The sequence below is a fragment of the Martes martes genome (genome assembly GCF_963455335.1).
Source record: "Martes martes genome assembly, chromosome: 5".
Classification (NCBI taxonomy): domain Eukaryota; kingdom Metazoa; phylum Chordata; class Mammalia; order Carnivora; family Mustelidae; genus Martes; species Martes martes.
The window spans coordinates 125,759,310-125,774,496 of NC_137892.1; the positions used below are offsets into that span (position 1 = coordinate 125,759,310).

Consider the following 15,187-nt stretch of genomic DNA (forward strand, 5'->3'; position numbering starts at 1 on the left):
CTATGCTAAACAGTATGGAGGGTCCTCGTAGAAATACAATATGATCCAGTAATTCCACTCCTGGGTATTTACCCAAAGAAAATGAACACACTAATGTGAAGAGATACATGTACCTCTATGTTTATTGCACCCTTATTTACAATAGCCAATATGTGGGAGCACCCTGTGTCCATGGACAGGTGAATGGACAAAGAAGATGTGGTGTGTATAAACCATGGAATATTACCCGGCCATAAAAAAGAATGAAACTTTGCCATTTGCGATAACATGGATGGACCTAGAAGGTATTATGCTAAGTGAAATAAATCAGACAGAGAAAGACAAATGCCATATGATTTGTGTGTGGAATCTGAAATACAAAATAAATGAACAAAAAAGCCAAATCAGAAGCAGACTCCTAAGTACAGAGAAAAAAACTGGTGGTTGCCAGAGCAGGGGAGAGGGAGGGGTTGAAATAAGTGAAGAGGTTTAAGACGTACAAAGTTCCAATTAAAAAATAAGTCACAGGGATGTGTAAAGTACAGTATAAGGAATATAGTCAACAATATTGCACTAATTTTATATGGTGATAGATAGATTGTAACTACACTTATGGTGGTGAGCATTTCGTAATGTACATAAATGTTGAATCACAATGTGGTGCACCTAAGACTAACATAATATTGTATGTCAACTGTATTTCAGTTTTAAAAAATAAGGCAAATACTCTAAGAAAAGGGAGGCCAGAACCTAGAGTACAGAAAAGTCTGTCTAATGTCTAATCAAGCTGAGCAGGAAGTTAAGGTCACCTTGGTCAATACCCAATCTTTCATCTTTATTGAAAACACCAGGGACCTTACATTTAAGGTTAATAAAACCCACACTAGAAAAACAATCCAATTTTAGTCCGGGTCTCTCTTTTAAGTCAGAGCACCTTAGCATCCTTTGTGCCGACTGTTAATTGGCAAGAAAATAAATACTGTCTTTTCTAATTTACCTGCAGTTCTTTCAGAGGACCATTCAGTGGTGAACAGGATGGGCGAAGGAAGCCTTGGATAGGGAGTATTTTGAGCTGCCTGGTATCTCGTGTGGATGTGCTTTTGGGAAAGATGCTTCCCACGTGACTGGGACTTACCAGGACTGGAAGAGGAGGCGCGTTCTCCAAAGATCATTGGTCCAAGGCTGGAGCCTGCTGCTCAGATATAATTTTATTGCACAATTCAATACATCAAAAGAAGAGGAAGAACTGCTCTAGTCACCCTGCCTCTTGGTCTCTCCTCATTCCCAGAAGTGGTCCTGTGGTTTTTCTGGGGAGCTATCAAGGAATGCCCCCCCCCCCCCATGCCCTTGACATTTTCTTCACTCTTGGCTTCCACAGTATCACCCTCACCTGACGTTCCTCACACATGTCTGGGCATTTTTTCTCATTCTCCTCTGCTGGTTCCTCCTTCTCTCCGGCATGGCTTAGTATTAGAGTCCATCAAGCCGCGGCCTTCTTGTTGGATGATTGCATCCCTCCCCCAGGATCTAAATCCCATAGAATGCTGGAAATCCCAAGTATATCTCCTTCCCAGGCACCCCTTCTGAACTCTAGACACAAATACCCAATTGTGTCTTTGACATCTTCACCTGAATGTCTTTTAAAAACAATTTTTTAGTTAATTTTTAGTATACCTAGTGTGGGGCTTGAACTCATGAGCTCCGAGATCAAGAGCCATATGCTCTTTCAACTGAGCCTGCCAGGCACCCCTTCACTTAAATGTCTTATAGGTATCTCACACAACATGTTTTTCCCATCTCATGAAATTTCTATCTCATTACTCAGATAAGCAATTCAGAAATGGAACTTCCATTTCTTCTTCTTATCCATCCAAGGATCTGTTGTTTTTACCTATCCCTTGACTTCCCAAATGTAGCTTTATTCCACCCATAGCCACAACCCTACTCCAAGCCACTGTCCTCACTTACCTGAACTCAGGCAAGGGCCCCTTACAGGCTTATTCTCTTTCTCTCACATTTGCATCCCCAGGGCCACTTTTCTGCATAATTCACTTCATTGTATTCTCTTTTATTGTCTGATAGAAAATAAACTTCTCATCTTTGTGTACAAAGCCTGAGGGATCTGGCTTCTGGCTACTTTTCAGAGCTTACCCCAGATTCTTTATTCCTTGCTCACTCCCTTCCCAAGATAGTGAATACAAAATGTCTTTCCTGTCTTAGGACCTTTGCACGTGCTCTTCTCCTGACTCCCTCTAACTCATGGATTCTCCATATATATCAGAATTCAGCTGAGTTCCCTGATCACCTAGAGTTTCCTTCTGATGGAGTTGTTTTCTACCCACTATCCTGTCAATGCCTGTGATAGCTTTACGACCCCAAGTATGAGTCATGAACCAGCAGCATGGGCATCCAGGATGCTCTTTGTGTGCTTGTGGGAAATGCAGAACCCCGGTTCCCATCCCAGACCAAAAGAATCAGAATTGCATTTTAACAAGATCCCCAGTAGATTCACAGGAACGTTAAAGTTTAAGAGGGTCACTTTGAAGTACTGATCACCAATTTAACAAGATCCCCCGAGATTCACAGGAACATTAAAGTTTGAGAGGGTCACTTTGAAGTATTGATCACCAATTATACTTCTTTAGCTATGCACTTGCTTATTGTCTTTGTCCATTAATAATGTAAACTCCGTGAAGGGAGAGTCTTGGTCACCTTCTGTACTGTGGTATCCCGGTGCTTAGCACAATGCTTGGCATATGGTTGGCAATCAATACATATTTGATAAACGAGAGATTTAATCTAACTTTCTCAACTGATCCATGAAGAAACTAAGGCTCAGAGAAGGTTAGTGACTTCTTTGAAGTTACATAGCTGTTATTAACATGGCCGGTGCCAAAAAAGAGAAAAGTGTTCTTGACTCCTAAGAAAGTGTATTCTGCGTGTGTGTGACCTTGAAAACAATGGTTCTGGATGAGGTTACAAACCTAAAACTTTCTTAACTATCGTCCCTATATGGAGTTCTGATATTAATAGCAATGATTACTTATTTATATTAGACTTTGTCATTTATAATCCATTTTCACATACACTAACTTAGTGGAAATTTAACCAGAATTATTGTCATACATTTTCTTCTATTAAGAACAGAGAAAATGGTACACAGAGCTAACAAGTTTGTGGTTTCTATTAATTTCTGTTTATATTAATAGATCTATTAATTGATCTGTTAATAGATCAAGAGATCACTGAAGGGGAACCTGGGTGGCTCAGTGGGTTAAAGCCTCTGCCTTCGGCTCAGGTCATGATCCCAGGGTCCTGGGATCGAGTCCCGCATCGGGCTCTCTGCTCAGCAGGGAGCCTGCTTACTCCTCTCTCTCTGCCTGCCTCTCTGCCTACTTCTGATCTCTGTCTGTCAAATAAATAAATAAAATCTTAAAAAAAAGAAAGAGATCACTGAAAAAAGCAAAGAAGAGAAAGAAGGGATGCCTGAGTGGCACAGCAGGATTAAACATCTGACTCTTGGTTTCAGCTCAGGTTATGATCTCAGGGTCATGGGATCGAGCCCTGAGTTGGGCTCTGCACTCAGCAGGGAGTCTGCTTGAGATTCTCTTTTGCCTTCTCCCTCTGGCCCTCCCCTCTTCCCCTCTAAAATAAATAAATATTTAAAAAAGAAGAGAAAGGGAAATTTCTCGTAAGAACAGCTATCCAAGAACCAGTTTAGTGGAGTGGACAGCTCTTTGGCCAGAGGAGGACTGCCTGGTCGCGGTTGACCGAGTGGTTGAAGGCTATCAGAGGTAACCCAAGGATCTAACTTGGATTTTGCTGAAGTGGTTCCTGATTTATTTTAATTATCCTTACTGGACTTACACTTAGTTCAGTGGACAGTTCTGTTTAATTAGAAAAGCTCCTTCCATGATTTAAATTTTGCTTGTCACTCACAGTTTAAAGTTTAAGCTCCTAGTTGGAGGCCACAAACGAACCATAACACAGAACTTGGGATTCTCTGACCCTGACATACCCTTTTGATTTGAAATGAAATTCGCTGGTGCCAGAGGTGTTCACCACATATCTTCAATCTGGCTTTTTCTCCTATAAGAGGAAAGGCAGTACAGGGGAGTTGGTTCTAATGATGAGGGTGTGGTTGATGAAGAATCCATGCTCTAAGAATATGTTCAGATCATTGTCCATAGACAAGAAAGCAAGTAAAGATCAACCAGTTCAACCTGCCTCTAACACAGGAGGCTTATACAATATCCTGGTATGTGGTCATCAGTGTAACCTTTTTTTATTGTGATAAAATACATATAACTCTACAGAATCCACGTTTTTATCAACACTGGTCATTTCTCAGTTTTATTTTTATAATAGCCATCGTAATGGGTATGAAGTGGTAGCTTATTGACATCGAGGTATTCTTAAACATTTCCCTCCCAAGGTAGCGAGTTCAAAACAAAGCCAGGAAGATGTTGCAGACCATTCTCTAGTTGTAGAAAATTCTTACTATTTGTTACTAAATCTTACCTTTCTCTAGCAGTGACTCTCAACCTTGGTTGCCCATCAGAATCACTTGAGAGCTTTTAAAAATTCCAATATTTAAGCTGCAAAACCCAGACTAATTAAATCCATGTCTCTGAGATTAGAGCTTATACATTGGCATTTGTGAAGGCTCCATAGGTGATTAAAAAAAGGTCTTATTTGAATTCATTTATAATTAACATGTAGTGTGTTCTTAGTTTCAGGGGTAGAATTTAGTGATTCGTCAGTTGCACATAACACCCAGTGCTCATTGTATCAAGTGGCCTCCTCAATGCCCGTCACCCAGTTACCCCATCATCCCGCCTACTCCCCTCCAGCATCCCTCAGTTTGTTCTCTAGAGTTAGGAGTCTCTTCTGGTTTGCCTCCCTCTCTGTTTTTATCTTATTTTCTTTCTCCTTCCCTTCCCCTATGTTTTGTCTCTTAAATTCCACGTGTGAGTGAAATCATAAGGTATTTGTCTTAATGTGTAACCAAAGTCGAGAACCACTGCTTCCAGCCTGACCATTGGTCCAACTTAGTTCCGTAGCCTGCAGGACACCAGTTGCTACAACCCTATCACAGTGCCTTCTCTGATGACTCCTATTAAATAGCCAGCCTTTCCCCCCCGCTCTGGGAGTCCTGTCCTCCACTCCCTCCTAGATTTTTTAGCATAGTATGTATCGCTGGCTGATACTTCATATAGTTTCTCATTTATCTGTTCATTGTCTGTTTTCTGTTTTGCATATCTCTGCTTCTAGAAGATGAACAACAATGCCTAATGAGAGTAGGTGTCAGAAAATAGTGTGGAGTGAATGAATGCATAAATCTACTCTTATTTCAAATGACAGGGCTTCAGTTAGTTAAAAATGGCTTCTGTGTCTTCTCTGCTGGTCTTCTCTTCTCTAGATAAAAACTTTGTACCTACAGCCAGTCTTCAAAGACATTGACGAATAAACTTCACTGTTATGAATACATTGTCTTTCTTTCACTAAATTAGGAAATAATTGAGTACTTCCCATGTACTACCCATACCTGTACACACAATTTGCAGATTAGACACCGTGCTAGGATCTGGGAATTGCAGTGAAAAGGGAACCAAAGTCATTCTGTGGGAGTGAGACAGAGACAATAATCAACAACAGAAGTCATTTCAGATAACAAGTGCTATAAAGAAAATGCACAATGTTTGTTGGCTGTGGCACATTAAATAGGGATTAACTTTACTCTGAGACCTGAAGGATAAGAAGAAGACAGCCTCTGAAGAAGCATTCCAGGAGGAAGGCACAGCAAGTACAGAGACTCTGAGTGAGGGTGAGGGGAGGGGTGCTGGGCATGTTTCAAAAGGGCTCTCAGTCAGAGCCTCAGAGAAGGACAAGGAGAAAAACCACTGTCGCCTCCTTTGACAGACACTTCACCTGCATTCACATGGCCTAAGATCAGATTAGTTCAGGGTAGCCATATCACTCTCTTGAAGCTTTTTCCTCCTGAATTAAATCTTCCCTGTCCAATATTTGTTAACATGGTAGTTGGAACTTAAGTATGGAGGAGTGATTTGGATGAACGTAGGTTGAATTTCTTTTCCCGAACCCTTAGCCATAACAACTTCAATCAGTCAGTCAAAACACTTGTCAGCAGAGTGGAGGAAGTTGCTGGTTTTCCAACCACTGCAATGCTGGGTCCTTATTCCAATTGGCCTCTTGTCTTCCATGCCTAATGGAAAAAAAATTGGATGGGGCCAGAGCTAGAATGTGGTGAGCTGCTGCTCTCTGGGGCCAGCACATCTTGGTTTTCAGTTGAAGTAGCTCAGTAAAGACAGCTGTTTCTTGTATCTTGGGACCCTGTGTTTCCAGTGGTGGGCTCACAGGACAAGCAGCTTCTCCAAACCAGACAGTAATATATTTTGTTCAGTTCTCCCCTCTTGGCCTCAATTTCTCCATATTGTAATGTAGGGTTTGGTCTGGAAGTTTTGAGATCCTTTTGAAACTTCATTAAAGAAGAAAATTTTATTACTACTCTATTAAAAATAAAACTTGTATAAAAGTTGGGTATTTATCCTTCCTGATGGAGACGTAATAATCCGTTGTATATATGGACCGTATCTTCTTTATCCATTCGTCTGTTGAAGGGCATCTTGGCTCTTTCCACAGTTTGGTGACCGTGGCCATTGCTGCTACGAACATTGGGGTGCATAGGGCCCTTCTTTTCACTACATCTGTATCTTTGGGGTAAATACCCAGTAGTGCAATTGCAGGGTCATAGGGTAGCTCTATTTTTAATTTCTTAAGGAATCTCCACACTGTTTTCCAAAGTAGCTGCACCAACTTGCATTCCCACCAAGAGTGTAAGAGGGTTCTCCTTTCTCCACATCCTCTCCAACACTTGTTGTTTCCTGTCTTGTTGATTTTGGCCATTCTAACTGGTGTAAGGTGGTAACTCAATGTGGTTTTGATTTGAATCTCCTTGATGGCTAATGATGATGAACATTTTTTCATGTGTCAGATAGCCATTCGTATGTCTTCTCTAGAGAACTGTCTATTCATGTCTTCTGCCCATTTTTTGAGTGAAATAAGTCAAGCAGAGAAATTCAATTGTCATATGGTTTTACTTACTTGTAGAGCATAAGGAATAACATGGAGGACATTAGGAGAAGGAAAGGAAAAGTGAATTGGGCGAAATCGGAGGGGAAGACAAACCATGAGGGACTGTGGACTCTGAGAAACAAACTGAGGGTTTTGGAGGGGGGTGTGGGGGGATGGGTGATCCTGGTGGTGGATATTAAGGAGGGCACATATTACATGGAACACTGGATGTGGTGTATAAACAATGAAACTTGGAACACTGAAAAAATAAAATAAAACTAAAAAAGTAAATAAACCTTTTTCTTACAGCTTCTTAATAACCTGCAGATTTTGTGCTTCCAAATTAATAAAAAAAAAATGCTGAGTTTATGCTGAGAGGGCAGGTTTAAAGGACCAACTCAGATGCTAAAATTGACAAGAACACAGATTTGAGCTGTGATGTTGGGCACCAAAAGAAATAGGATTCAGGGCAGTGAAAGGAACCCCTGGGCATATTGATTGGCTGCTGTCTTTGCAATGGATTTCCCAGAATCAGAGATCTGTTTATTCAGGTCAGCTTTGTTAGAATAATCTTCAAGCCATGACCTCTCCCTTGGACAGCCCGCCTATACACAGCAGCTTCTACATGGGCAGGGACAGGGTTCTGGAGACAGGGTGGCCCTTGTATTCATGCAGACCCTCGTTCAAGTTACTGTCATTCATTCATCCAAGGCCATCTTTCCTTCATCTGACAAATGTGAGTGATACATTGTAATTGAATTGATCAGTGGATCACACAGACAAGGACTCTGCCTCATGGAGCTTACACTCTAGCTGGGGAAGTGCACAAAACAGGAATCAACAAAATACATTTCAGAGCACAACTGAAGTAAGTGATCTGAAGGAAAGTCACACGCATTCTGATGGGGAATAACTGTGCAGTTTCAGGGTAGTTAATTCCCCTCTCTGAGCATCCTCCGCTTAATGGAGGAGTTAACTAGTATAACATGTAAACTGACAGGTACAGACATTGGCATACAAGGGGTGCACAATAAATGTGTATTACAGCTGCTGATGTTAAAGTTACCTTCCTGAAGATAAATGAGGGAAAAGATTTTCTTTCCCGTGTCTCAGAGTTTCCTTTAATTCTGTGTGTGTGTGTGTGTGTGTGTGTGTGTGTGTGTTTGTGTGTGTCTGTGTGTGTGTGTGTGTGTGTCCGCGCATATGTGTCTTCCAGTTCCAAGGAGGGTTTTGGGTCAGTGGAGAAGGTCGTGCTGCTCACGTTTCTGTCAGCGGTTATCCTGATGGCCATCTTGGGGAACCTGCTGGTGATGGTGGCTGTGTGCAGGGACAGGCAGCTCAGGTGAGTAGCAGGAGGACACCTCAGGAGGAAATCGGGGTAGAGTTCTGGGCTAGGCTCTCCCTGGACAGTTGGGATCTGACCTATGAATTCCATTACAATTGTAATTATGAAAGGGAAGTGATATTGTGAAATAGAGCAGGGAATAGATGAGACATAATTCCCCATGACTAACATAACCAGTATAAGCACTTACGATAATTTCTGTCCCATCTTTTTTCCTGTGTTCAACTTAGGGTTTTGGCAGGGGGTTGGTAATAGGTGTGAGATAGATAGATACACACACACACACACACACACACACACACACACATTAGATATGAGGTGTATAAATATTTATACACCTCATACCTAATCTAACCTCCCCGGTTTATCAGTGGTTCAGAAAAGAGGTGGCTACCCGTGACTAATCTTAAACCTATGTCTTCTGCTCTTTCCACTTCATGAGTCTCAACCTAACTGCAATTAAAATCACTTGAAGACCTTTTGAAAATTGCTAACATATACTTATGTATGTCCCATGTAGTATTTGGAACATACTTATATTAAGTAGTTATTCATTGTTTATTTGAAACTGAAATTTGACTAGGAGACCTCTGTTTTATCTGAAACCCTTGGGTGTTGGTGCGTGGGTGGGCTAATCACCCAAAGTCTCTGAACCAAGTGATCTGGGGAGAAACATGGGCATTGATATTTATAAAAATTGACCAGGTGATTCTAGGCTTCAACCTGGATCGAGAGCCACCAGACCATAAAGGGACATAAAAGATGTGGTCCTGCCTGACCTATGGCCTTCCTTTCTAAGCAAGGCATGCATGAATCCAGGGATGATGCCAAGAAAGTGTAAAAGCACGATTCTGACCAGTGTCACAAACACGAGGCACACAGTAGTCAGGCTCAGAGTGGAATACAGTGGAATTTGACACTGTTTGTGAGGAAGGCCCTTTGGGAGGGTCCCCTGAGAATAACCAAGCCATGGCCTAAAGGGAAGGGCAGGTGGGAAGAGAGGACAACCTTCTCCTCCTTAGGCCCTCGGGAGGGGTTCCATGCATGGGGGAGCTCAAATCAGGCCTGCGTGGCCTCAGGGAAGAAGATGGAGGGATTTGGGTGCAAGAGGGCAAGAGGGTCTGGAAAAGTCGGGTGGTTGGACCGTGCATGCCGTGTGACAGGAGGGAAAGGGAATCTAACAGAATGCATTGAGCAGTTGACTTTTTTCCCTTTGTCTCTCTCCCTTCTTTCTGTTTCTCTCTCCTTTTTTTCCCCCCTCTTCTGCTCCTTTCTCCCCTCTTTTCCTTTGTCCCTCCCCCTGCTTTCACTCACAGGAAAATAAAAACCAATTATTTCATTGTCTCTCTCGCCTTCGTGGATCTCCTGGTTTCGGTGCTGGTGATGCCCTTCGGTGCCATTGAGCTGGTTCAAGACATCTGGATTTATGGGGAGATGTTTTGCCTCGTCCGGACTTCTCTAGATGTCCTGCTCACGACGGCATCGATTTTTCACCTGTGCTGCATTTCTCTGGATCGGTAAGGGCAGAGCAATGGTCACAGCAGAGCTCCATGCTGGGGGCAAGGACCTGATGGCTATTGGACCACACCTTTCTTTCTTCCCTAGTTCATTAGAAGGGATGAATCTCAGAGAGAGAAATCTGGCTACTCATGGGTTCCCCCACCCTCCAGTCTCTGCAGAGGCCTCCTTTTCAGTCAGGCCTTTTCTCAGGTCCTGCAGACACAGAGATTTGAAAGGCTTAGAAACTGCCTTCGGGGAGCTCGCAATCTAGACAGTGACAGGTGGCTAATGTGTGGATATCAGACCCACCCTAGAGCTCTACATTTTATACTGATGGTGTGATCAAAACTCGGAGGGAGAAAGAATCAATACACCAGCCCTGTAGGTAGCAGGGCTGGTTCAGAATGATAGTCTGATGTTTAAACATTACCTCCTCCCCCAAAATGTGTCTGTATTATGATTTTATGTGCATGCAACTTGGGGAATCTTTTCCAGAAAGTTAATTATAAAATCTCAAATATTTGCTTGTTTGGGGGATGCGGGGCTAGCATGCAGATTTTGTTCTTTTTCTTCACATTTGACTTCGGGAGGCCTAATGATTTCCATCTCTGCCTTATTTGTTTGAGATATACATTTGTCAGTTGTATTAGTTCCTGCGCGTTTGTATTCAGTAGTAAAAGCAGAATGCAATTTAAAGCTCAGATGATTCTAGGATCATAGGCCACCACCATGGTATCTGTATCTTAGGGGTATCTCCCAAAAGAAGGTGTGGTATGCGAGTCACATGTTATCAGAATGAGCAGGGACAAACTTTTCCTGTCTCTGGAAGAGTCCAAGAAACCCAGTTCTTCTTCCGGTCTAGGGATAGGTCGCTGTTTCTTTAATTGGGCGATAGGAAAAGCAGTTGACTAAAATTAGAGATTATGATGTATCCAAAATATGTGTCTTTAAACACGAAAATCAGAATCTGTCCAGGGAATTACTCACTCTGGAGAAGGTCCTGAGGGCCTGAAAGCAGCTGCAAGAGCACCAGATTCATCTCCTATCCCACGGGACGGGTGCTTATTGATTGGAATGGCGAGTGTAATGGCCAGCTCTGTTTAAATTATGTGAGTTCTTTCTCTCTCTTGCTCTACCGAGAACACATAGTTGAATGTGCTGAAGTTAAATGCGCATATGATGAAACTCTCTAGCGATGGACAGTGACATTGGTAAATCTGAGCTGCTGGCTGGCAGCCAGACCCATAGCCTCTCATGGTTTGAAATTTGTGTTTATCAGCTGATTTACAACAATCTGACTTCAGTCCATGAAAGACTTGAGGACAGTCACTCTACATGGAAATCAGCATGAAAAGAAATGAAATGCCAGGGAGTAGAAAATGCATGGAAATCTTACAGGCTAGCCTGCATGTGATCATTGCCAAAATGAGTGCCAAGATGGGAAGTGTTACAGGAACTTGGAGAAGGCAAAGCTGGGGGGATCGTGGCACCTGGAGGTAACCTTCAGTTTGGGGCAAAAGCAAGGGGAAGAAAAGGAGCTGAATAGGGAGTGAAGAGTTGGGTGGGGAGGTCGTGAAGAATCATCTCCCTGATACGGAACATTTACTCTGAGCGGTCCTGAGGGAAGGACTGAAGGTTCCCTAGGGAGATTTGGCTTCAGCGTTCCAGATGAACTGTCAGGATCTTTTGAAATCATGACATTTTCCCCGAGTAGGCGGGAGCTGTCATGAAGCAGGATGGTCTGGTCGTTAAGAACCATCTGCTGTAGGACTGAAGAGATTTGGGTTCAAATCCCCGCTCTGCCAATGTTCAGCTCTAAGAATGGTGGTGAGTTATTAAGCTTTTCTGAGTCTCAGTTTTCTCATCTCTAAAAATGGGGGCAATAGCATCTCTTTTACAGAATTGCAGTTAGGATTAAGTGAGATAGTCCCCCGAAGGCATAGCACCAGCCCGGCTAGGCACCGTCGAGAATGCTAGTGGATGTTAATTTCAGTTTCCTGCAACTGTCCGGGCCCCTCATGATCCTTCTTAAGGAACTTGGACCTCTTCAGGGAATAGCTGTTCCAGCAGATGCATCATCCAGGAATCAGGTAGTTGTTCTTAATGTGGTCTTTCCTTACCCCCTGCATTTAAATGGTAAGACCTACTGATTTTCCTTCCTAAACAGATCCAACTCTGTTTCTCCCCATCTTTATTATCCTAGTGCAAACTAATGTCATCGCTTGCATAAGCCACCTCTGCAACCTCCTAATTATTCTCCCCACATCTACTTTATCCTCCTCCAGTCTGCTCACACCTTGTAAGAGCTCACGGCCAGAGTCCACCATGCAACTCTGATCTTGTTGCTTCTTTGCCTGAAACCCTTCAATGGCTGTCCTCAGACTGAGGATCAAGACCAGACTCCTTGGCCTGTAGGGTTTTGTGCCATCTGTCTCCTTCTCTGTCCCGAGCCTCACTTGATGCCCTTCACCGGTCTCACTCTCTGGGCTGCAAGCTGTCTTGGCCTCCTTTCTCTCTCCAGTGCTCTGTGCTCAGCCATCCCAGGACCTTCGCTCCGCCCTCTGCCTGGAAAGCTCCTTTGCCCCCGCCTTTCCTGCCTGTTTTTCAGATTTTAGCTCAATCCTTTCCTCCTTCCAGAAGCTGTCTCTGACCCCATCAAACCAGTTCTGCTTTGTAAAATTTAGTGCAATTGTGATTTAAATCGATCTTTAATTTTTTGCATGTATACTTTTTTTTAAATTTTTTATTTCTTTTCAGCGTAACAGTATTCATTGTTTTTGCACCACACCCAGTACTCCATGCAATCCGTGCCCTCCCTAATACCCACCACCAGGCTCCCCCAACCTCCCACCCCCCGCCCCTTCAAAACCCTCAGATTGTTTTTCAGAGTCCATAGTCTCTCATGGTTCACCTCCCCTTCCAATTTCCCTCAACTCCCTTCTCCTCCCCATCTCCCTATGTCCTCCATGTTATTTGTTATGCTCCACAAATAAGTGAAACCATATGATAATTGACTCTCTCTGCTTGACTTATTTCACTCAGCTTAATCTCTTCCAGTCCCATCCATGTTGCTACAAAAGTTGGGTATTCGTCCTTTCTGATGGAGGCATAATACTCCATAGTGTATATGGATTATTGAAGTATAATTAATATGCCATGTTATAGTACTTTCAGGTGTACACACAGTGCTTCAACAATTCTGTGTATTATTTAATGCTCACTGTGATAAGTGTAGTGACCATCTGTCACTGTACAATGTTATTACAATTTTATTGACTATATTCCCTGTGCCGTACTTTTCATCTCTGTGATTTATTCATTTTGTAACTGGAAGTTTGTACCCCTTATTCTTCTTTGTCTATTTCACCCATCTCTGCCCCCCACTTCCCCTCTGGCAACTCCCTATTTGTTCTCTGTATTTAAGAGTCTTAGGGGTTTTTGCTTCTTTTTTTGTTCTGTTTTGTTTTGTTTTGTTTTCTTTCTTATATCCCACTCATATGTGGAATATCTTCCCAGAGGGGAGAAAGTGCAAGGATATGAATAAGGACAGGGTCCTGCCCTCATGGAACGTTTTTTTCCCCCCTTTTAATGGGGAAATTAACAATTGACTAGTAATTACATAAATACTGATTTGGGTATTTGGAAAACACTGTTCAAAAAATAGAGTATTCAGTACACTCTCTTTTTGAGGAGATTCTCTTAAAAATCCTCTTTTTGTGCCACCATTAGTTCCAGTTCCTTCTCTGAGAGTGGACATCAAAACCTCCAGTGCCATAAATAAGATGGAGTCAGATGATTTCATTTGGTTCGTTTTCCTCAAGGAGCCTGGGAAATTTGCCAGTTGTCTCTAGCATCTCTTGTCCCTACACCAATATTCTCGTTGTGCTGGAAGGTCCACCCTGAACATGACAGCACGACATCTTAGCCTGGAAGAGTACGCTTTTATTTATCATCTAACTTATGTTTGTTTGTTTTTTTAAATTTATTTATTTGACAGACAGAGATCACAAGTTGGTAGAGAGGCAGGCAGAGAGAGAGGCTCCCCGCGGAGCAGAGAGCCCGACATGGGGCTCGATCCCAGGACCCTGGGATCATGACCTGAGCTGAAGACAGAGGCTTTAACCCACTGAGCCACCCAGGTGCCCTAACTTCTGTTTTTCTGTGTCCCTCCCAGCCGACAGTTAGTCTGGGCTGGACTGGGCTGAACCAGAGCACAGAGTGAGTGTGTCAGTGAGATGTGATTCCTGACAAAATGTTTTGGCTTCCTCTCTGGAACTACCCTGAGTCTGTGGAGACAACTGATCTAGGGTAGTGCTTCCCAGGCAAGAATGCTGACTGTGATTCTTAATTCTACTGGGATGGCAGACCTTTGGATCAAAGCAAGGTGTAGGACTCCATTAATATTATAAAATTTTTTTTTCCCAACTGCAGTGCTCCATCCACTGTGTTTCCTGGTGCTTTGAGAATTGAATCCTATTAATGAAAGTTTATTGCCTTGTTAAAAATCATTTCTGAAGCATAATTAAACTACATGCATCATATAGTATGGGTCATGGGAGACCAGAAAACTGCATTAAAAGCATGACAGTACAGTTGATTATTTTTAATCTGAGGTTCTGTGGTGAATGAAAACCAAGTATTTGTCATAGAGTACTGGTTCTAATCCAGCCACTAAAAACCGTGGGAAATAGTTATGTGTGTTGACCTAGAAAGAGACCACTGGTGTGTTATTTGGAAAAAACAGAAACAAAAAACAAGTGCCAGATTTTAATGTTCAGAGTAATTCCACTTCTGTAAAATAAATATAGAGATGTTTATACCTAGGTGTACATGAGTGAGTGTGAGAGGGATAGAGACAGAAAGAGAGAGAGATCGATTATGAATGAAATTGCACCAAACCAATAACAAGAGTTATATGGGCGGGTGGGGGGGGAGGCAAGTTGGGAGTGGTCCTGGCCAGACTGGATAATCAGTTAGATTATCCAACTGATAATGGGTCGGGAGACATCACTGTTACTAACTTCTAAAATACAAGTTTTAAACTTCAGTTTTCCCTTTGCTACATGTTGACACTTCTTGAATGTAGGAGTATCCATAATAGCCTTTGGCTGAAAGTGCTCCTTAGACCAGCACAATCTCAAGTCACTGAGAACATTCTGACATTAGGCTAAGAGTTCCCTCTGAGGGCTGACCAAGGCAGAGAGCACAGACATCTTCTGGCCAACGTGTCCCCTCTGCTTTCCCACAGGAGGCCCTGGATTCACCCCC

At 42.7% G+C, this 15,187-nt stretch overlaps 1 protein-coding gene across 1 annotated transcript in view; it reads left to right on the top strand.

Moving 5' to 3' along the window:
• HTR4 (5-hydroxytryptamine receptor 4) overlaps positions 1 to 15,187 on the top strand; it is a gene marked incomplete at both ends in the record, with an annotated part of 127,959 nt that overhangs the window by 69,087 nt on the left and 43,685 nt on the right. Inside the window, 2 exons of the mRNA XM_080804271.1 lie at positions 8,291 to 8,416; positions 9,736 to 9,936. Of these exons, the coding sequence (XP_080660397.1) occupies positions 8,291 to 8,416; positions 9,736 to 9,936 (327 nt within the window). The remainder of the gene's footprint in view (positions 1 to 8,290; positions 8,417 to 9,735; positions 9,937 to 15,187) is intronic.